The sequence below is a fragment of the Musa acuminata genome, chromosome BXJ3-3 (genome assembly GCF_036884655.1).
Source record: "Musa acuminata AAA Group cultivar baxijiao chromosome BXJ3-3, Cavendish_Baxijiao_AAA, whole genome shotgun sequence".
NCBI classification, from domain to species: Eukaryota; Viridiplantae; Streptophyta; class Magnoliopsida; order Zingiberales; family Musaceae; genus Musa; species Musa acuminata.
Window position 1 is genome coordinate 33,329,568 of NC_088351.1, and position 23,014 is coordinate 33,352,581.

Consider the following 23,014-nt stretch of genomic DNA (forward strand, 5'->3'; position numbering starts at 1 on the left):
CAAGCAAATTTGATCGACGAGTCTTTTTTAGGATAAATAATTCCTTTTATTTTGGAAAGAAAAATAACATGAGTGGGCCAGGAGAAAATGAAATGATATTAGAAGATAAATCGATCGATCTCAAGACCGCCTGCCACGATCGAACGTAATCCCCCACGGACGTGTCTGCACATCTAGAAGAGGAACCGGCAAAAGTTTTCTTTCCGAAAATATTCCAATAATGTCAGCAAACCCTCTTCCCTTCAGATGGTAAATCATGTAAATTATACTAAAGCAAAGGCTATTATTATATGATAAGAATCTACCAAAGTTCTTCCGATCCCGAAAAGGGAACAATTCGTTGCCGACTCCCGCATCCTCTCACTCGATCATCTTCTTTCCGAAGGTCTAGGACAATCAAATCGGCGCGACGATGTCGACATTCAGCGGCGATGAGACTGCCCCCTTCTTCGGGTTCCTCGGAGCCGCCGCTGCGCTCGTATTCTCGTGTAATCTCTCAAGATCCATGCTTTTCTAGGGCTTATGTTGTTTTGTTGCCGTTCTTTGATCCGAAAGGTTTGACTCTGATTCGGGGGTTTTGTTGCATGGAGGCATGGGGGCGGCGTACGGGACGGCGAAGAGTGGAGTCGGGGTGGCGTCGATGGGAGTGATGCGGCCGGAGCTTGTGATGAAGTCCATCGTGCCCGTTGTTATGGCGGGAGTGCTCGGGATCTACGGCTTGATCATCGCAGTGATTATTAGCACAGGCATTAATCCCAAGGCCAAGTCGTATTACCTCTTCGATGGGTATGCACACCTCTCCTCGGGGCTTGCTTGTGGCCTCGCTGGCCTTTCTGCCGGGATGGCCATTGGGATCGTTGGGGATGCTGGAGTCAGGTAACGCTTTGCTGATTTGGTTTGGTCTTCTTATATTTGGATTGGTTGTATAGACTGATATCAAGTAGATGGTACTTATTTCCTATTTGGGAACTGAATTGTTTGGGGGTTTGCTTTTAGGGATCAAAGTGCTCCTTTATCCTGCTAGCTTGGCTTCGCATTGATTTGTTTTGCTGTTCCATTAAATGTCTTCCAAATTAGATGAAGATGTTACACTGTCATCATTAGTTGGACTATTAATTTTAACTGCAAATAAATCTATGCTCTCGTTCTTTTACTCTTTTCTGCTCTTCTAAAAGAGCTACATAATATTTTCATGAAATTTTAACCATGATGGTCAACTTGGCTCATAGACATCTCATGACCCACTTGAGGTTGTCATTGCATATGCTGCACCAGATCCCAGTCCTCCTTGTCTCTTATTTATTAGACCATCTGTTGCGCCTTGATCTGACCTAGTTCAGATCTCAAGAATATCATATCATACGTGAACCATAGTTCTTTCTATGTTTTTTATACATTTCTTGAAACATTTCGTGTATATACTACAACAAGGACCAATTTCCAAATATATCATAGCCTTCAATCATCTTAAACCCTCACTCCAAATATCACATTAGCCACCAACAATAATTGTACCTTGTTCTTTCTTTCAGCACAAATGCTCAATAGAGAATAAGGAGATTTCGAAGGAAAACATATAATAATATGTTGAATCATTAAGTATTGTTTACCAAATAAAAGGTCCATATCATGTAAGAATATGATATCAACGAAAAAAGAACAGAGTAATAAGGTTAACTTTTATATTAAAAAAATGCTTAACAAATAACAATAAATTATTCGTTTTTACTACATGGTGATCATATATAGATGCAATACAAGACTAACATATTAATTCATATCAATAAAGAATAAAACTTGTTTGTAACACCTTGATTAGTCTCACATCAGAAGTTGGCAAGATTGAGATTGACTTATAAGAGTCTGATAAGTGTACTACTATCAGCTTCAACTTAATTATTTTAGCTAATGGTTTAAGTCAAACGAAATTAACAGACCAATTAATCCATCATACTCCGGTCGTGACATTTCGTATCATAGCCAACCTAGTATTTGGGCATGGTGAAATGGCTTGAGTAGAAAAAAGCTACATGTGGGACTTGTCATGGCGTGAAGCTTCATATGCACCATGCTAGGGTTTGATTTGAACTATGCTGGATCTTGACGAGGACGTTAAGCCCTTGAGTGGGGGAGATTGTAACACCCCTGATTAATCCTACGTCGAAGATGGACAAGATTAAGATTGACTTATAAGGGTATGATGAGTGTACCGTTATCAACTTCCGTCTAAGTATTTTGGTTAGTGGTTTAGGCCAAACGAAGTTAATAGGCCAGTTAGCTTATCAAGCCCGAGTCATGACACGCATACCATTCAAATTGTTCTGAAATTTGTGTGTAGGTGGTGCATGTATCTTTGTTCAACTTTTTGGCACCCTCTAAGTCAAAAGTTTGGATATCTACTATTGTTTACCATGCAGATACTCTGTGATGCTCCGATATTTCCTGTTTATTTTGGTTTCTCCTTTTGTGTCATCATGCAACATACAGAGCTGTGGACCTTCTGAAAACCACTGCCTAAGTTATTGTTCAATTTATACATACCCTGCTATTCACAATTTAACAGTTCTAAGACTTGAATCCCTCTATACACATGCTGCCAAGTAATATCTACCAACTTCATGTGAAATCAGCTCAAACATGACAAAATGAACTGTAAGTAGGCTTGGGCATCCACAAGATTTTGACTTGGTAATATTTTGCATCAAAAAGCGTTGCAGGTATTATTTTTTTAGAATGACCAGAAATTTATTTTTTTTGTTTACTTTTATCTCGCTTCAACTGGTGGCATCAGTGCAGTGTCGGTATATTAAGTGGTTATCAACTTTTACCATCTGGTTTCATTGGAAAAAATTAAATAGAAACAATTGGTACCAGCCTCTATGGTTTGGTATTGACCCTTGGTAAAAAACCAGCTGATGCATATCAGGCCAAACGTTATTTTATTGTTTACTTAGAAATAAGATGACACAAATAAATGTTAAATTTGGGTCCATCTATTAACGAATTGATGTAGTAATTAATTTTCAGTTAGCTGCTCCAGTTTTGAATGTCTGTTTTTGATAGTTAAATATCATGACAAGTATAGGAAATAATGTGCATTTATTAATGGGTTTAGAATATATTTTAACGTTCACTTTATATCTTATTTCTTAATCAAGAAATCAACAAATAAATGCAAACTATCATGGGAGATAAGAAGTAAGACCTGATCTAGCATGAGTTAATTTTATATTTTTGGGAATCTTCATGTCCAAGCTGTGTTAAAGCCAGGTTGAGCAGTGAGAGTGGTAGATATGAGGAGTGGGGATAGGATGAGAAGAGGTGAGAAAAACACATGCTCACACTTGTTTGCTCATAGTCACAAAGGTTGGGAAACTCCTGTGTCCAGTACGAGTGGCACTGGCAAATTATGGCTGCATAGAGACAACGTCAAGTTTGAAACTAATCATTCCGAATGTTGCACATCAATTTGGTTATATATTATGTAAAACTAGATTTATCTTGTGCCATATGACATTATGAGCATATGTCTACCGCAGGGCAAACGCTCAGCAGCCAAAGCTTTTTGTGGGCATGATTCTTATTCTCATTTTCGCGGAAGCTCTTGCACTGTATGGTCTCATTGTTGGTATCATTCTGTCTTCTCGAGCTGGTCAATCTCGGGCAGACTAAGATCCGGTTGGTGCCATGTTCCATGTGATCCTTCATGTTAGTTTTAAATTTTTGTGATCATACTGTTATTTGTCTGACACGTTTTGATGTCAAGTCCTTATTTTTAATAATGTGTTATGTTCTACTAAGATGACCTAGGGATTTTGCTGGAAATAACTGGGTCATCCTCCTTCAGGAACAACTGTGAACCACATGAATTTGAATGATTACTCAATAAATCTGGGTCTAATAAAATTGTATCTGTTCTTCCGTTGTGCTTTCTTTTAATCTTAGTCTTAGCTAAATTTTGATAATTACTTGACAGAAGGCATGAAAATCTTAATTGCTTTGTTAATGTCAGCCACCAGCATTGGAGAAAGCTGTGAAATGTGTTGATAATGGTGAAGTGGCTGATGTTCTTTATTATTTCTGGCTGTTTGACAAATTCTTTTAATATGACTGCAAAGTTGTGACCTTTATCAAGAATGGCAGTGGGTTCAAGTTTAACACAGATGGATTCAATATTCACTATTAGTTATGGATCCAGCCTTTCTCTTTGTGCAAGAACTGCCAAAAAGCTCATGGGATTCGCCATTGTCAACCATTTTGATTGGCCATGTCATGCTTCTGGCTATCACCCAGGTTAGATAAGCTTTTGCTATTTTCATTTTGCAAGAATGACTTTATGTTGTTAAGAGATCCAACTATACATGTTGCATTCTGTTTTCTCCTCTAACAAGGATCTAGTAGTACTTGGTGATTTCATGACAACATGAAGCTAACATTTAACTCCTACCGAACTTTCCTAAACTATCTGGGATCATGATCACACATATGAGAAGAATAGGATAATTTCCCTTCCAAATATCAAAGGTTCTAAATGCATTATTCAAGCATTATTACCTTATAAATTAGATCTCCTGTGTTATTTTCTACCATACCTATATTTCTCTCAATCATCAAACTTGGTGAAGTACTATTTTCTAGCATTTGTCTTATAACCATGTGGATGATGAAAGCTTTAAGTATCTTGATAAGAGAATATGCTTTTAAACATCATATTAATATGATATTTAATTAGGATGTCATCATTTTTATATTGATTAGATTTCATATGTCCATTTACCTTATGAATCGTTATCATTATAAAGACTTGCATGTTTGAGTGGATGCATCAAAATCGATGCATGGGTGGCCACTGGGATTCATCCCAATCGAGCCATTGAGGTATATGAGCTTGAGAACATCCCTCCTCTAAATATCTGAATTCATCAGCCATGAAATTTATGTGACCAGAAATTAATGTCCTTGACAGCTCAACGACAATCGAGTGATCTTGGTTGGCTCATCTGTCTATTGCTAATTAATGTGTCATCCCATAGCATTTAAAGATCATCTATTAGAATCCCGGAAATCCAAACGCCTTGCCAATCTCTTTTCTTCTTATCTAATACGGTCAATGTAGGCAGCATTATATTTAAATATAAATTAGAGAGATTATTTTCATGATTCTAATATGATCTCTCATGTCGCCAGGACCAACGTACCCAAGCTTGCCTTTTCCAAGAAGTATATATTTGCTCTGAAGCAAATCAACTTGAAATAATAGAGATATAATACATCTTTAATTTTTATTAGCATGCTTAAATCTATAGGCTTATTATTAGTTACCAAATATTATTGCAGTAGCTAAATCGTCAGTTTTAAACCAATCAAATAACCTTATCGTAACACTGAAGAAACAATACCATAACTCTTGACAGCAACAGTGGAGAACCTAATAAACTATGTATTTTGAAACAAATTAGTTTTGATCACATCATCAACAGTGAACTCTGCTATAAAAACTTGCTTAGGATTGAAGTGAAACAACAACAAAAATAATAAAAAATATCAGAGTATTTAAACTATTTATGATCCACGACATGAATATTTCATCATCACAGTTATTTAAAAATAAATAATTAAATTGAGTGTATATATATATATATATATGAGATCCATGATTGCTTGCATGATGTCCAAGCTTTATCTTCCAAAAGATGGTGCAGAGACTTTGTGCAGTCGGGCCACGTAGTACCTGGACTCACTGTGTCAGAGACCGGACACATGCATGCATGAAGTGATGGAGTGGGACGAGCAGAAACAGAGGAGGACGGCGTCTCCTTGCTCACCGTTATGTGGCCATGGCCTCACGCACTCTCGTTTGGTCGAACGCATTGCGGTCGTTCAAGAAAACACAGCCAACGCAATTACTCACATCCACACACACACACACACACACACACACGCTGACACGCTCTCTCGAGCTGGAGAACACAACAAGCCGAGAGGGAAACAGAGAGTCTCTGCTCCCACTCTTCACACGATGAATCAGTGGGCGTTGGTGGACCTCCTCCTCGTCAGGCTCCTCATCCAAACCCTCCTCCCCTGCGCTCCTCCCTGCAAATCGGCGTCCGGCGTTCTCCACCGCGCCACGCGAGGAGTTGCCCGATCCGCTTCTTCCACTTGAGAGCGTTGTCGTGCTCGATCTGCTCCTCCATTCCTCTGCTCTCATCGATCTCCTCTGTGTTGTCGGCGCCCTCGCTGTCCCATGAAGCATGCCCAGCATCATCAAACTTCACTGTTATGAACGAATCTAACAAGGCATGAAACCATGATCAATTTGGGTGATCATAAGTTCTTGCAAGATCGATCATCACCTACTGATGAGCTTCACATGAACTGGACAACAGTAGCGAGGAGTACCTTCGTGGCTGGCAATGGATCCTTCATCATCAGAGTCATCCTTAGTTCTCTGATATCGCAGCTCGAGGAGATTAAGGAATGGGCCGAGAGCAAAGACTTTAGGAAGCCTTATGATGCGTTTCCTCCTCAGGACTCTTAAGGACCTGTTTGTCTTCCTGGGGAGGGGATGGTGGCGTTGCTCCGAGGCCAACACAAGAAGCCTCTCCTTCAAACAAAGAGCACATATCCCTACCACCGACTCCATGGGGTGGAAATCGCAGTATGCCTTCTCTTCTCCATGATCATTCATGGCCATCAAGGTAGGAGGAGCAGCTGCAGGTAGCGGCTAAGAAGTAGAAAAGTTGGTGCTTGTGGAGGAAATGAAACCATACACGACAAGGGAAGACAGCAAGGCTTTGTAGGCACACAACCTCTATCAAGTGTTAAAGATAATGCTAATATAAGTTTTATTTGCTTAGGAGATATGTAGATAAGAGTTTAATTGATTTAGGATATCTATTTTATATAAATTTATGATGAGTCCTAATATGTGTAATTATCATGAATCTAGACTATAAACATGGGTGTAGTCTCTCCCTATGAGGCACAAATCAGATTAAGAGGAACAACAGATGTGGTGCAAAGTAATGATTGAGAGGTTATGATCAAGTTTTTTTTAGTGAAGCTTTGTATATTTTGATTTTTCTATTGGTGTTTGACTTTTTATCTCTACCCTTTTTGTTTGATATGGAGTACAAAGATAAAAACTTGATTTAGATAGCAAGATTTATAGAAGATTATTGAAGTAGGTTATGATGTAATCAAGATCACAGATGAAGATCAAATAAAGTATCAACATGCTCTTTATTCTCTTCAACAGGTAGTTGATGAGCTTATATTTCCTCAAAATTTTTACTATAATAAATTTTAAGAAAGCTTGAGAGATGTTGGAGCAAGAGTATTAGGGGAATTTAAGTTATTGGTAATTAAACTTTAATTTTTTTTAAGATATTGTAAGAATTTATTTATGGATGAAAGTGGAATAATGTAAACTTATTTTTCAAGAGTTATGAGATAATAAATCAGATGAAAAGATATGATGAATTAATTTCTCATCAAACAATTATTAAAAATTTTAAAAATATATCAAATTAGATATGATTTTATGGTTGTTGTTATTGAATAGTCAAAAGATTTATCTATATTACATGTTACAGAACTACTTAATTATTGACAATCACGTGAGAACATATCGAATAAATATTGAAATACTAATATTGTGTATATTTTCTAGGAGGAAGAAAAGAAAATTAATACTGCAAGAGATAGATCAAACAATAAACCTTCTTATGATCGGAAACAAAAAAAAAAAAGATAATAATCAAGGTTATTATAAAAAAAATTCAATATTATTATTAAAAAAGTATGGTAATATTAGAAGATTTTGTTATTTAAAAAGACAGCGTCAACAAGCTAATTTTGTAGAGCAATATATCTAAAAATTTATTTTTTGCATGTCAATATATTAATTTTGCATCAAACAAATGGGATTTTGTGATCAAAGTGAAGTTTGATGATGAACTTTAAACGGTTGAATGCTTCTAGAGATATAGATTATGACATGACTAGATTGAGAAATAAGATATTTGATATTTTCAAGTTCAATTCAAAAGTTTATGTTAGTCATACTTATATTGATGAAGATGGTCATATTATTGTACTGGATGATAATAATGTCATGTATTGTAATTATTAATTAGTGTTTGAATCCTCTTACAATTAATATTGGTGTTGACTCAAATTTAATTATGGATAAGATGTGCTCCACAATTTCAGTATCAAATCTTAATGTTTGTGAAGAAAGTTCTATAAGCATTGGGAGTAGCAGTTCTTTGATGTCTTAGGCTTCACTCAAAACTATACAAGTTTATTGAAGTTGAAGAACTTATAAATTTAAAATAAAAGTAAGACACAAAATTGATTAAAAAAAAATCAAAGATGATGAATTCATATTTTCAGAAAAGATGTATTGATAGATCCAATCAATACTCAGCAGATTCAGTAAGTTTTCTGATAAGCCTATAAATCCAAAGAACTCGGTCTATGAAAGATGTTCAAAAGCATGACAAATTCTTACATTACAACATAAGATATTAACCTACAAATACTTTAATGATAGAGAATTTTTTATTTTGAAAGGATAAACTTATAATTAAATATATTAGTATTATAGGAGAGTGTTAAGATGATGCTAATATAAGTTCTATTTATTTAGAAGATGTCAAGATAAGAGTTTAATTGATTTATAATACTTATTTTAGATAAATTTATGATGAGTCCTAATATGTTTTTAAGTGTCATACAGTTATGTGATCTCTCCTATGAGACACCAAATCAAATTAAGAGGAGCAGTAGTGGACTGTAAAGTATTAATTGAGGGGTTGTAATTAAGTTTTCTTAGTAAAGTTTTATATGTTTTGGATTATTCTAATTTTTCTATTGATGTTTGGCCTTTTATCACTACTCTTTTTCGATATGGTTCCCAACAACAGAGAAGAAAGGAGGACCACTGGATCAACAGCTTCTCCTCATTAACATGAAAGAGAAACACCTCATTGACAATTAGCAGACAAACTCGAGACAGCAGTCCGACACACTGCATTTAACTCGTAAACTGAAGCTGAATCCATGGCGTCTAAGAATGTTCATCCAAGAAATAGAAGTCCTAACCAAGCATACGTACGTCGCTCGGGGAGACATGTAGGCGACAACTGGCAGCTCAGTGTGAGTCCCATGGCGGTGCTGAGTGGGACTGAGACAGACTGCGATGGCGCAGCTTCCGTGGCTGCAGCGAAGGGGGAAATGTAGTTGGGAGCAGTGCAAACCTCTCTTGGGGACCTTCGGCACATGGCGGCTGTGGAGGCCACTTCCTGGCGAGGAGCTCCAATCATCACCGGAACGTGGCTGCGTGCTGTCTTCCACCTTCCGCTGCAGACATGGTTCATCTTGTATCACCACCCCACCTTGGTATCCGTAGACTAAACCAAAGGGAATGCTTGCGAAACAAGGTTCATACATCATCCTTGTTCTAGTTGGTTCATCTCAAACACACTTGATCCACTTGCATTTCAATTACTGTGAAATAGTTTGATAGGAGATCCGTGATACCCCAAACTAACTTGATAAGATAAAACTTGTTCTAAGTATAATGTTAGTGAACCTTTACGTCATGATCGAGATGTTAGCACGACTCAGTCCAATCCCTAATGTACAAGATTTCTCATATGAATGCTCGGGTAGTGAGGGTGAGTGTCGGGTTGGGTCAAGTTCGAGCCTCATCTCCTGAGCGTGGTTTCTCTCTTGACGAGTGGTCTGCTTCTTCATCGCTGGGCTCCTATACACAGGTCGAGGTCGGGAGGGAGATTTCTCGACTCGACCCCTCCAAAGCTTAAATTAGCTTTTGGTGGAATGAGAGAGAGTTGAGTGTTCAAAGTACCTCTCATTCATGATTAAGGAGAGTTAGCTTTTATACCTACGATGATGAGTTCATTGTTCGAGATCAATTAACTGCAATCGGCTTCTCGGGCCATCGACTTAAGCTTCTGTGCCAGCGCGATCGATCTGCACGGATCGACATCGCGTAGTGCCACCCTGAGCTTTTTGGGACGACTGTATCATCATGATGTTGTTTGTACAGAGGGGGTGGCAAGTAGCTACTCGCCACATGTGTGCTGCACATCATATCGTACTTGAAGTTCCACATTTGCATCGTCGTGTCTGTTTATCTGGGTCCACGTAGACGACACCAAAATATGTCCTATCATATAATATATCGATTTATCTTTATTTCATACATAAGACTAAATTTATGATCATTATTCTTATTTACAGTCAGCATAGCATAAATCTCATTTATATGAACAATTATTTTTTATTCGGATCCCTCTGAGATAACTGATTCAATAGCTCGTTGAGTTTAAAGTAATGATCCAAGATATAGAAAGTTAAATTAAGTTATTATAAGTAATTCAAGACTTTCAAGAATTGCATAAGTTGATTGGCATAGGACATTACTGCTTTCAGAATCTGTATCCTCGACAATCCCTCGTGGGAATCAACTCTCTCTATAAACTGGGCACTGATATCAGCATCAAATCGGTGGCAATGGAAGATAGTACTGTATGATGAGAGTACGCTTTTGGAAGTCGTAGGTATTAGTAACTTCTTAGTTTATTGGCAACACATGAGCTCCCCTCAGGTGTTCACTGCTGTAACTCACTGATTAAAGTGCAGACCAAGAACAGCCAGCCATTCATATACATCCATGCATGACAACCAATTTCTATGTACTAACAACCAATGGAGAGGATTAGATATTCCCACTCAATACATGGAGTGTAGTTAGGTTGAATATGATAAAGCATTGACACACATATCATATCAGTTTATGAACTAAATGCCAATTCAAAAGCAATAGATTTTTTTTTTTTTTTTGTGTTAGTTTTAGATCGATTTTGGTTGACATCACACCTATTAAGCAAAAATATGTTTGAGTGATAAGGAATGATTAGAATGACACTTAATTGAAGTCCTAAATAAGTTCCAAAGGATCACCCAACTTAGTCAAACTCGAGTCATAGCTTCAATGCCTAATTCGACTAGATCAAGCTAGTTCATACTCAGTACCATATCAACCCAAATCCCAATCTTAGTAAGACTCAAATTAGGACATTATATGATCAACTTAGGACAACTATAAGAGAAATCGATCCTAGTTGTAACATCCTATTAGTCTCACATCGGAAGTGGACAATATGTCTGATTAGCTTATAAGGGCCTGATGAGTGTAACATCTATATTATCTTTCACTTAAGCATTTTGGTCCGTGATTACAACGATCAAAATAGAATTATTGGCCAGTTGACTCATCAAACTCGGGTCGTAACACTAGTCCTAAAGGATCATAGTAAGTTCTAAAGTCATTAGAACTCACCAAATTATAAAAGGAGTGGAACTCTTGAACACCTTCTATCTATAAGAATAAGAGGTGCCTAAGACTTTGGTGACTAACCCAACATTTAGCTCTTGTAGTTTGGACACTCCTCTCCAAATTACTGAAATTTTATTTTATTATTTAGCCTTTATAATTTGATACTTTAATTATAAGCAATAGATGTTATTTTCCTTGCTTGTTCTTAGTAATTTTTTTCTCCTTCATCAAAACTTTCATGTGAGAAATGATATCAAATTGATGGATCATCAAATCTAAATCTCATACAGATCAAATAGTAATAAAACAACGATGTTATAAAGATGATTACAAGACAAAAAAAAACTACATATTAAGTTGAGGTATTCAAAACAATGATTTGTAAATGTGACCACCTCATCTAGCAGTCGGAGGATATTTCTTAAAGTTGAGGCATATGTATTAAGTTGCAAAACTATTCTAGTGTCTAAGGGCCCTCATTGAGAGATATGATTGCGTGGGCCTGACTCGAACAGGACCAGTTCAAGCTTAATGTAGTTAGATCACATCAGCTATCAAGAAGAAGGGACATGTTTTCTTCCTCTGGATTCAATGATATATTAGATTTATAGGCATTTTCAATAATTTTATATATTTAAAATATATTTATATAAATATGCAACCGATTGGTCTATTGACTCGACTACAGCTCCATATTTCATCCCACATTGATGTTCACATGTAATACTGTTTAGATAGTGGTTTGGATTCTCCATCACTGTTTCAATTTAAGATTCGATCGTGAAATAGTGCATGAATGACACAAGGGACCAATTAGTAAGCTATTGTAGTGGCCCCTCCCCCGCAAGAAATTAATTTAGTATTAACATTCAATTCATGTATCTCCACATAATTAACTAACTTTTAACATTTTGATCTTTATATTTTCAAAAGTTAGATTGTGATTCGTAGTGAAATATTTATACATATCACATACAAAAAATAATGTTAAAATAAAGTTGAAAGAATAATTTCGTAAGCTATTCTCATCGATATTAATTTCTTTAACTTCTATGAAAATATTTTCTTTCGAAACATTTTCTTTCTCAAACTTTGTACACTCCTTGGACTTCGACATCCTTCCACGAGAAAGCTTCTCTTCGACTTGAGTCAAGCTTGCTATCAACATCCTCTAACGATCTCTTCGATCTATCCTTCCACGAGAAAGCTTCTCTTCGACTTAAGTCAAGCTTGCTATCAACATCCTCTAATGATCTCTTCGATCTGAGCCAGGCTTACGGTCAACATCTTCTAACGATCAACGCTTCTGTTCTTCCCAAAATAAAAAATGAAATTATCTTTTTAATCTTATTTTAATGTCATTTTTCACACATCATAATAAATATAGTATTCAAATGATGATGTGAGAAAATAAAATAAAATAAAATATTTTTATTTCATAAATATAAAAATGCTAATGTAACTTTTCAAAACATAAAAACAATAACTAACCAAGTCCAAAAAGGTATAATTTGCTAGGTTGGCCTTCACCTTATTTGGTTGCTCTTGACAAACCTAAAGCCCTAAAAATCAATTCTTAGATAATACCTCGTACTTCAAAGAAACAACATATAAGATAAAGTCAGCGGGACCAAATGTCTCGGCTACCAACGTAGCTGTTCCTTCAACTCATCCCTACACATCTGCTGCAAAACGATAATAATATAATTCACGTGATGGACAAGTTCTATGAAACCTAAGAATCCTTCCCCAAACAAAAACGATGAGTTTTGTGTTCATCAAAATAAATTGATGCCACGTTCAAACTTCGAAGCCATGTTGCACAATCTCGAACCCATGGGCTGTCCCCGCATCCACAGTGCATAAGTATCGAGCATAGCATGCATGCATGCAAACCAATACACTCATAGAGGAGAATGACGTACACATGTCAAATGACACTGGATAATTTTGGCATCTCACGAGGCTTAGTCCACCACAAACTTGGAATGTGACTTGTCCAACAATAAGGCCCCAAGAAATCATAAAATTTTGGGGTGCAAATGTTAATTTAGACGTAGATAATTTTGGCATCTCAAAATATAAAAAGGCATAGTCCACCGCAAACTAAAAGTTGTAACTTGTCCTACACTTCAAGCAACACAAATCATAAGAGAGAGAACTGGGCGATGCAAATGCTGATTTTGTGGGGATAGACAAAAAGGAGGAGCCACAGAACTACTCGAATGATGCAGATGGTGCACCTGATCCATATCCGCCACCTCCACGGCCAAACCCAGGTCTGCCACCAGTACCCTGCACAATTTTGTTAACAGGAAGTCATGATAGAGAATCAAGGCATTCGTCGTGATCGGCACAAGCTTCTATCTTATTCAGGTAACTTATTAAATCATAAAAACATTCAGCAACTCATGATCCCTACAAGTAGTACATGTGCAGCTTCCCCAGGTAGTATTTCATTTTGCTCAAGCTTGTCGTGATGCAAAAGATAGTTGATAAATACTAAAACTCATCATTTGGAGATGTATAGACTTTAAACAAACAGAAGGCAACTTGACTGTCTCTTATAGAAGTTTGAAAAACAACAAAGGGAGGGCAACTTAACTATCTATTAGTACCATGGAACTATCTAGGTGAAATACTGATACTCATCAAATATAAGCCAAAAAAGAAATCTAGACAATACACCATAAAAAATGAGGTTTTATCAACCCAGACAACACAGCCTCCCAGATGACACTGCCGTGAGCGAAAAATATTCGACATTGTCATTTGCACACGAAGTAAGCATGAAAAAAATTATCAGCTTTACAAAGTGCCAATAGAATGATGTCTAAGCAATATCTGACCAATGAGACGATGTCAAAACAACACAATAAATGGAAATAAATATTACAATCTAGCTAAAATGAAAGATAAAGCGAAAAAAGACATGATTGACAGAAAATGTCAAGAAGAAAATATTGAGACACACTAAACAGGATGAAATCTGGCTATCAGAAATATAGACATAGGAGTATTCAAGAATTTCATAGTTATTTTATCACTGTCAGGTAAGCACTTTTGTTATTTCCCTTGAACTCTATGGCACATTTGTTTCGACTATAAAAAGGTTCTTCCTCCCTACAATTATTCTGCCCATAAAATCATCCAGTGCAGAAGAACAGTGAAAACTTCATATTTAGATTAATTATTCATCGATGATAAAGTCTGAACAATCCCATGAATAGAGCATAGCTACAGACTAAGGTAATTAATAAAAACATTGATTCTAGTAATGACTGCAAAGCAATAATCAAGTATAGACAATCTAGATGAAAATTGAAAATTAAATATTGTGCCTTTCCTGTCTACAACAAAAAAAACAAGCCGTAGGTCCCAACTTCTAATTTAGATTTGATGGAGATAATTTTATAGAACTTTCAATCTCTCCTCTATCTACAAGAACAACAAGCCATAAGGGCCCAACACTGGATGCATGGAACTTCTCCGGTCACTCAGAGATATCGATGGCAACAACACTAGACAAGACAAAAGCTATCAAATCATTTGTAACATTTTTTCATATTCTTTGATACCTCTTCTAGACCTATTAGTCCTATCTGACACCTTTTTCTAAAAAAACATCAAAATTTTCCTATCTAACACTTTAAATGCAATACTCTGTACCGCCAATCCTAATTCCTATACTCACATTTCAGAGCAGTTAGGTTAGTTCTGATTAAGGATAAACACTCGGCTGAGTCTGAACATTACAAATTGTTCTCTTCTAGATTGCAAAGAAAATTTTGACGCAACATGCAAGGAAATCATGGGCATGTCGATTTTTACACGAAAAGATGGCTGGAATTCAGGAGGTGCTCCACCCTTGTCCCCAAAATCACCCGGAGGGCCAGCACGAGGGCCTCCACGATACCCATCCCTGTCTCCAAACCTTGGTCTATCTCCTTCGAACCGGGGAGGTCCTCTGCAGAATCATAAAATCAACACAAAGTACCAGAGAACAAGAAAACACAAACCTACATTGAATAAGCAATTATAGTACCTGGGACGATCACCAGGAGGACCAGAGCCAAATGGGCGGGTCGGCGGCGGCCTAGCGGACTTCTTCAGTGTCGCAGGAACAATCTCTGAGGGTAGGTTAAGGAAAGTTCTAAGGTACTCGATGCCATCATTGGTGAGGTACCAGTAGTAGTGCTGCCAGGCAAATGTCTCCCTCACATACTCCCTCGACTTGAAGCTCTGCATCAGCTTGATCACCTGTAGGTTCGGCACATCGATATCCGGGTGCTTTGCAAGGTTATAGTCCTTCTTCGCGTACAGCACCCCCTCTATCATCAGAAGACCACGAAATAGCAACAAATCCAAATAGATAAAAAAAAAAGGAATTTTTTTAACTGCGAATGCAAATCCTACACCAAAGACGTTACCTTGGAAGAGGTACTTGCAGATCTCATGGCGATTCTTCTTCGGAATGATCTGGGAGAGACAAACAGGTACAAACCAGGTGAAGAAAGAAAGAAAATCGAGACGAGAAACGAAGGGAGATTAGGATTCTCACCATGGTTTCTTGGGGCAAGAACGGAAGCCTACGCAAGCGAGAGGACGAAGAGCCCAGCGCCGAGGAGCCGCAGAGACCAAACGAGCAAAACCCTACGCCAGGTTTCGTTATAGTGGTCACAATGGGCTGGATTAGGCCTAAATGGCCATTACTTAGCTGAGCCACAATGAAAGAGGCCCAATTAAGTAATACTGTGAGGTAATCAATAGTTATTTTAACATTTTATATTGAAATCTCTATAGTTAAATCTTAGCGTTTCGATTTCTATATAAAAATATATAATGATGAATAAAAAGATAATTTCAATAATAATAATGAATGATGATATTGTGGATGATTGTTATGATGATGATCGGTGAGAATGACGCGAAGATCGATTTTGTCGAAATCACGAATGACGTAAAAATAATATATTTCTATCTATTACTCGATATATATCTTTTATTGATAAAATTGATGATATCAAGATAAATAAAATTAAATGTTTCACTTTCATAATTATAAAGATTTTAATATAATTTTTTTAAGTCTATAAACTTCTAAAAAAAATTAACTATAAGAATTTCAATATAAATTTTTTAAGTTTAAAGATAAAAAGATCTATCTACATAAATAATTTATAATTAGTCCATTATTATGTGATATACGCCATAAGAGGATATTTCATATATGCCATAAAAGGATATTTTAGGTATGATTTTACCATATTATATTTGAAACTCATATCTTTGTGATAAGAAAGTAAAAAAAAATCACTATATAATAATATATTAGATATAAAATTTATCATATAAAAATTTTAAAATACTCATGTTAAGCTAAGTAAATCCGGTACATAATCATCCGTGTGAAATAGTATTTTATATGTAATTTTATTGAACAAAGTCTCAAATTTTAATTTTTCAACCAATGAATAGTTTTTTTTAAAGACTAATATTTTTAAATATTAAATAAAAAATAAAAATAAAAAAAAATATTTTTATTTTAATAATACTTCACTTAAAAGTCCATAAGATTATTATCTAATCATGTATCGTCTCTTATCTCGAAGACTGCCGGCCTTTAACCGTGCCATGAAGAAATCTTTTCATGCAATTGGACCCCCCAAAAGTCAATGTAAATAGAAGTGCATGTCCTCCTATGTCGAGACATCCACTGCATCAAAGGGGCAGTGCTGTAACACCAAGTGGACTTCATGTCCTCAGCAAAGCACTTGCCGACACCATTGCTCGCTGTGTCTCGGAACAGTAAATTAACAATGGAGTATAGTCGATTAGAAATTAACAAGAATTATTGTGCCAGCATAAGTCCCAATAAAATTAGACTCATACGGATAGAGGAGGAAGATGATGGGAAAATGGAAGATATCAGCCTAACTCAGCTGGTATTCTATGATTGGATTGAATCTCATCTTTACCAAAATCACAAGCAGGTGAGAGGGTCGATGCTCCCATTTCCAGCTGCAGCTTCTCTGAAGGTGCAGCGAGCCGACGCCATGGGGACTCCTTTTTCATAAATCCCCATGTGATCGTCACATTCTCATCTACCTGGATAGGGATGCTTTCACCCAATCAAACGATTCATGGCATCTACCATTCAGATTTTGATGTACTTTTCCATTGCATCTGGCCATTGTCCTTCACCCCCCATCATGCTCCCACCACCAGCAGTAGCTTCATGATCCTCCCATGGCAGCAAAGCTCGTGCTCTGCAAGCTTTGTCCATGGTATGTTGATCTTTGTCATCACTACAATGTTTGTAGTGAAACTGATGAAGTGATCCTTGCTTTTGGGTCACAATAATGTTAAATTGTGAACTTTATCATAAATATTCACATGTATCCATGATAATTAGCAGAATAATGTTAAATTGTTATTGCTTCTTTGAAAGTAGTGGTAAACATAAGGGGTCCTATAATTGGTGAACAGTAATTAAAAGCATTTTAATACTTAATATAATGATAATCATGATTAGCCGTAATCGACTCGAGTTTATTAGAACACTATTGATGGGAGTGATATTTGGAGTATATTTATATGTTTACATATACAAACTCAGAAGAAAGAAATTTTTCTTCCTAGTTGACACAGGTCCAGTTGGAGTAGCTGAATTAAATTCAGAAGATCTGTGACGAGAAAAGAGGGATTCTCAAACCTTGTAAGTCACAATCCAACCCAAGCAACATCTACACCAAGAAGATGTTCATGAAAAGAGAGACAAAGAAGAACATGGCACACTAGCAAAGTCAGCATGGAGAAACCATATGAAACTTGTTTTCTTATAAGTAAAGCTTATCTGGATCCATACTTTGGAGTGCTGCTTAAACATCTAAATATAACATGTCCTAAGATTACAAGCTAATTTTCTTGCTTCCTCCACCTAGTGGTCCTGTTGACAGTTGAGTTGCTCTCGTAGCCGCTACTATCACCAGATTCGACCGCAGGCCTCTCTAACAATCTTGCTTTCTCCTGCGGACTATCTCGGTATGTTCTCACAGCTCGTCGGTCCTGAAAGAAAAAAATATTTTCAATTTAGAAATAATACTCATTTTAAAGAATCTCAGTTGTGGTATGGTAATAGATGAACATGATGTGGGATTTGAGAGACAAGAAACATATTAATTGTGCCTTTCTAGCATGTTTGTATCTATCACTTTTATATAGTAGAATACAAAAATACATTGACACAAGTTATGTGATTTGATGTGCTTTTACTCGAGGCACAGAGCACATCTATATGGAAGACGAGAACAAAGAGGCATGCAAGAACATACAGAAACCATAGTAGGCCAAAAGTCACATTTCTCAAAGGATCGAGGATCGGTCGGGAGATTCACCAGTCTGATAATTTTGTTACAATGGACTTTAAATGTTGATCTAGTAGTTTAATCATAGACGTAAACAACAAATCAAATGATATATTCCAATTATATTTTGATATAGATTTCATCTCACAAGAGCTAAGACTTGATATATGAGAAAGCAAAGGACTCAATATGATGTGAAACAAAGATTAGTGAACCATGGAGCAGATGGAAAAAAAATCAAGATTTTGCTGTCAGCAACAGTTCTAAGACTATTCAGACAGAAAATATGGGATTCGACTTACATCTCTATAAGGAAAATCGTCAACTTCGAGCATGTGTATCACATGCCCCATCTTTGGCCTCTTCTGTGCATCAGGATCCACGCATCGCAGTGCTACCAACAAAGCTTTCTTCAGGGCCCTTGAAGAAGGTTTCTCAGGCAACTTGGGATCCAACACGCCTTCGGAGTTCCGGTTGGTGACCATTGTTTTGATCCATTCAACTAGGTTTACCTGAATTACTTGGAGTTTAGTTCACATATACCAGTCATGCTCGATAAATCGATAAACTAACCTCTCCCGGCGGCCTGTTGTAATCTACCGGACTTCGGCCAGAAATAATCTCCATTATAAGAATTCCAAAACTATAAACATCACTCCTCTCATTCAACATGCCAGTACTGGCATATTCAGGAGCTACATATCTGAAGAAAAGAAAATATCGACAACTCAGTCAATAGAAAGGCATCCTTTAGCTAGAACCCTGCACGAATGAATGTAAAACCAACCCAAATGTTCCCATGACACGTGTTGTGACATAGCTCCTCTCTGATCCCAGGAGCTTGGCCAGCCCAAAATCTGAAACTTTAGGATTCCACTGCTTATCAAGCAAAATGTTGCTTGATTTAATGTCCCGGTGAACTACCTTTGGTTCTAGTCCCTCATGCAAGTACATTATCCTGCATGAACATCTGGTCTCAAGATATGCTCCCTGAGGAGTCCAAACAATTTAACTATGATTAAACAACACTTAAACTAGCATCATATTGGCCCTCAAAGTGTACCCTTTTGCCATTCCAAGCACAATGTTCATGCGAATTTCCCATGTGAGAGGGCTGCTTGGTCTGACATCCCCATGAAGCCATTGTTCCAAGTTCCCATTGTCAACGTACTCATAGACAAGCATCCTAAGAGGCAAAACATTTGGCTGAATAACTAAATGAATGTTGTATCTTGCATTGTGATGAACTAAGAAGAATATGGGCAGAAAAATATGTAATACCTATGAGCACCTTCTGCACAATAACCCAGTAGCCTCACTAAATTCTTGTGGCGAACACGGCCGATTGCTTCGACTTCCACCTTGAACTCCCTCTCAGCTTGACCCCTGTGCACAATGGCACATCATATCAATGAACATATCAAAGCAACCAAGGATTAATTCCCACATACAATCATATGAACATTTCAGAGTAATGGGGAATCCAGACCAAGCCAAAAATTTGATTCTAGCAAAGTGAAAGGAGAAGAGATTAGTAGAAAGAAAAGGTGGCGTTTTGCAGATTGCTACCGGTTGTTGAGTAAGTTCTTCACTGCAACCTGAGTGTTGTCCTCCAAAGTACCATGGTAGACGATACCATACCCGCCTTCTCCGATCACTTTCTCGTCGGCAAACATGTTGGTTGCCACCTCGAGCTCCCGGAGGGTGTACCAGTGCCCCCAACCCAAGTGCGACACCTCAGGGGCCGCGATGGAGACCTGCTCCACAGACCGGCTCTCGCCGCTGGCGTGGGACGATCCGCCGACGCCGACAGCTGGGCGCTCCGGATAGGTGATCCGGTGGTCCTTCCCGATCTCAATGTGGATTCTCTGCTGCGCCGCTGGCCCCTCCTCCTCCGCCGGCACAAGCAGGGCCTGCCGCTCCACCGACGCCCGCGGGGGCTCGGTATCGGGGAGCGGCGGTTTCTGGAGCGCCTGGCCCAGCAGCTTCGCGTCCGGCAGCCGGGACGGGTCGACGTGGATCTCCTGGATTTCCTTGGACATATTGGGGATGGCGGCCGGCGCGGTGCTGCGCCTGGAGGCGAGCCACAGGGAGATGAGGAAGAGGAGGAGCACGAAGGCGGCGCCGACGCCGATGCCGATAATGACCCACATGTGGAGGCCGAAGATGACGGTGCGCTTCGACAGCTCGTCGTTGAGGAACGGCGAGCTGTAGCCCGCCATCGCTTCGCTTCTCCTCCGAAGCAGGGGATGGCGATAAAAATGAGGCCTTTGCTGAAAGAAGCAAGTAGCAAATGACAGCAGGATAGGAGGATAAATACAATTAGAGATGCAATAAAAATGTGATCTTTAAGAGAAACAATGTAAGATAAGTTAATCTAGCTAGTGGATTGTTGGAAAAGATGCTCTTTTGACGAGATTAAAGAAGCCTGATGGATTGGAATCAATAAAGAGCAGAAAAGAGAGGCATTTGGACGACACACGGGACGAAGATGATGAGGGAAGACTCCACTGAAGCAAGGCAGGAGAACAGAGAGCAGTGTCTGCTGCTGATAACAGAGACAAAGAAGAAATCACAGTGAGCTATTAAATTAGTGAAGATTTGAGGGGATCTTGAGCTGGAGAGTACTATAAGAGACAGATTTGCACGTTTTGTGCTGATCATAGTGTGCAATGTTGATTTCTTTGTGGGCGTCCAAAGCACCGCTCACTGTAAATACACCAAAGATGGGCACTAACAACCAAAGCGGCTGAACACAGAGTGGAAATACGAGAGAGCGTATGAGCAGCAATGGCAATGGAGGAAGGAAAAAAGATGACCAGGTTGCAGCTGTCATGTGGGACACACTAAATAATTGAAATCCTCCAAGATGACAGTTTTCTCGTATGATATACTGCCTACTATTAGCTCATCATCCTCATTCTTAGTCTAGGGTAGCCTCATTGCTATCATACAAAAAACAAGATTTGTCTGATGGATTCTTAATTGCTGTGGAAGGATGTCATCGTCACCAAGTGTTTCTTCAATAAACCTACCTCACTTTGTCAACTTTGCAGACTGGGGTGGTGTTCTAGGTGGTGACATTCGACAATGATGACCATGGAAGTTTTGCTCCCCAAGGTCCTGGCCATGGCTGCTCGATCATAGGTTGATGACAATTGTTTATGAGGAAATGTTATAGCTAGATGTGGGATGGGTCTTGATTTCAGACAATTCTGAATAGCCACTTAGCTTTAGGTATCAATGATATTGGTGTTTTGCCATCATTTGTTCTCCTAAAGGACCAAAAAAAGCTGCCATATTTCTCTTACCTCTGGGGTGGGGATTGTTGGAAAGGAAGATTCCACGGATGATGCAGTAGCCTTGCAGTCAATACAGTATAGATTCGTCTGGCATTCAAGGAAAGCAAAATGAACTAAAAAGATGATATTTTTCTTTGTTTAATTCTACTTCTCGATCTGTGCGTGTCGTTGTTGCGCAGGGCAGGGCATGCTCTATCTATGAAGAAACTTTCTTTGTTTGATTCCACTAAAAATAGTGTGCAAGGAAAGTGTCACATATGGAGACTTTTGAGCAGGGTGTAAATAATAATAATAAATTTTTTTAGTTTTATTGGATAATATCTCATGCTTTTACATTTCATATTGAGAATTCTTACTTTTTTTTTCATTCAAATGACTTAAAAATGTTTTGTAATACTTTTGGTATTTAGGTTTATTCGATCGGAGCCATAAGTTTTTTTTAAAAAAATTATAATAAAAATCAATTAATTTAAATATTCATCAATATTGATTATTAAATTTATATTTTTATATTTTATAAAATCAATACATCTAGGGATATCAGCTGATTTTAATGTAAGTTAATTTAGAAATTATTTCCATATAGTGAGATCAGGTTAGTTAGCTTCTGCTAATGGTTAAGATTAGAAGCATATAGAATTACAAAGAGTTTTAGATATTATTAATATTTATATTAATTCAATAAAAAATTTAAAGCATGTTAATATTAATTAGAATTTCAACTTCCAGTAATAGGTTTTTAAGTTTGGAAGGGATAAATAATTAGATTGCATATCTGTCCTTCCAAGTTTGAAAATATTATGTTTGCTCCTGTAAATTTTAACAAATCATATACCCATTCAAAAATCAATTATCGATATATAATATAACTTTAAAAATATATCAAAAATCAATTATCTAAAATGACAATTTTAGAAGTGTAAATATTATATATTGATTGTCATTAAAAAAAGAAAGTAAGTGTAGTATTGTATATA

General features: G+C 37.4%; 4 protein-coding genes across 5 annotated transcripts; 1 reads left to right on the top strand and 3 right to left on the bottom strand.

Annotated features, from left to right (window-relative positions):
* Positions 1-304: 304 nt before the first annotated feature.
* LOC135632834 (V-type proton ATPase subunit c1-like) lies at positions 305-3,921 on the top strand. The gene is made up of 3 exons (XM_065141649.1): positions 305-488; positions 591-876; positions 3,540-3,921. The coding sequence occupies exons 1-3, from the start codon at positions 413-415 to the stop codon at positions 3,670-3,672; spliced, it is 495 nt and encodes a 164-aa protein (XP_064997721.1). The 5' UTR covers positions 305-412; the 3' UTR covers positions 3,673-3,921.
* Positions 3,922-5,656: 1,735 nt separating this feature from the next.
* On the bottom strand, positions 5,657-6,892 carry LOC135632391 (uncharacterized). Of its 2 annotated transcripts, none has more exons than XM_065140930.1 (2): positions 6,400-6,892; positions 5,657-6,274 (listed from the first exon to the last, which is right to left on the bottom strand). In XM_065140930.1, the coding sequence occupies exons 1-2, from the start codon at positions 6,692-6,694 to the stop codon at positions 6,063-6,065; spliced, it is 507 nt and encodes a 168-aa protein (XP_064997002.1). In that variant the 5' UTR covers positions 6,695-6,892; the 3' UTR covers positions 5,657-6,062. The 2 variants fall into 2 exon arrangements, with proteins under 2 accessions (XP_064997002.1, XP_064997001.1); XM_065140929.1 differs by having other exon boundaries at positions 5,657-6,289; positions 6,400-6,778.
* A 6,471-nt stretch (positions 6,893-13,363) lies between these two features.
* Positions 13,364-16,016, bottom strand: LOC135632937 (small ribosomal subunit protein eS10z-like). The gene is made up of 5 exons (XM_065141839.1): positions 15,930-16,016; positions 15,799-15,847; positions 15,414-15,699; positions 15,200-15,335; positions 13,364-13,663 (listed from the first exon to the last, which is right to left on the bottom strand). The coding sequence occupies exons 1-5, from the start codon at positions 15,930-15,932 to the stop codon at positions 13,586-13,588; spliced, it is 552 nt and encodes a 183-aa protein (XP_064997911.1). The 5' UTR covers positions 15,933-16,016; the 3' UTR covers positions 13,364-13,585.
* A 2,154-nt stretch (positions 16,017-18,170) lies between these two features.
* On the bottom strand, positions 18,171-21,517 carry LOC103979107 (probable serine/threonine-protein kinase At1g01540). The gene is made up of 7 exons (XM_009395144.3): positions 20,305-21,517; positions 20,017-20,121; positions 19,799-19,921; positions 19,523-19,693; positions 19,309-19,438; positions 19,038-19,247; positions 18,171-18,436 (listed from the first exon to the last, which is right to left on the bottom strand). The coding sequence occupies exons 1-7, from the start codon at positions 20,955-20,957 to the stop codon at positions 18,287-18,289; spliced, it is 1,542 nt and encodes a 513-aa protein (XP_009393419.2). The 5' UTR covers positions 20,958-21,517; the 3' UTR covers positions 18,171-18,286.
* Between the last annotated feature and the right edge of the window lie 1,497 nt (positions 21,518-23,014).

What these genes read in the sequence shown, in the direction of transcription:
- LOC135632834 (XM_065141649.1), top strand. Translation starts at nt 413, where the DNA reads ATGTCGACATTCAGCGGCGATGAGACTGCCCCCTTCTTCGGGTTCCTC. An exon ending in CGCTGCGCTCGTATTCTCGT is followed by an intron (nt 489 to 590) that starts GTAATCTCTCAA and finishes TGTTGCATGGAG; the next exon opens with GCATGGGGGCGGCGTACGGG. An exon ending in GTTGGGGATGCTGGAGTCAG is followed by an intron (nt 877 to 3,539) that starts GTAACGCTTTGC and finishes TGTCTACCGCAG; the next exon opens with GGCAAACGCTCAGCAGCCAA.
- LOC135632391 (XM_065140929.1), bottom strand. Translation starts at nt 6,694, where the DNA reads ATGGCCATGAATGATCATGGAGAAGAGAAGGCATACTGCGATTTCCAC. An exon ending in ATCCATTGCCAGCCACGAAG is followed by an intron (nt 6,290 to 6,399) that starts GTACTCCTCGCT and finishes ATGCCTTGTTAG; the next exon opens with ATTCGTTCATAACAGTGAAG.
- LOC135632937 (XM_065141839.1), bottom strand. An exon ending in CTGCAAGTACCTCTTCCAAG is followed by an intron (nt 15,700 to 15,798) that starts GTAACGTCTTTG and finishes TTCTGATGATAG; the next exon opens with AGGGGGTGCTGTACGCGAAG. An exon ending in CCTCCTGGTGATCGTCCCAG is followed by an intron (nt 15,336 to 15,413) that starts GTACTATAATTG and finishes ATGATTCTGCAG; the next exon opens with AGGACCTCCCCGGTTCGAAG.
- LOC103979107 (XM_009395144.3), bottom strand. Translation starts at nt 20,957, where the DNA reads ATGGCGGGCTACAGCTCGCCGTTCCTCAACGACGAGCTGTCGAAGCGC. An exon ending in AAGAACTTACTCAACAACCG is followed by an intron (nt 20,122 to 20,304) that starts GTAGCAATCTGC and finishes CATTGTGCACAG; the next exon opens with GGGTCAAGCTGAGAGGGAGT. An exon ending in GTGCTTGGAATGGCAAAAGG is followed by an intron (nt 19,694 to 19,798) that starts GTACACTTTGAG and finishes ATGTTCATGCAG; the next exon opens with GATAATGTACTTGCATGAGG.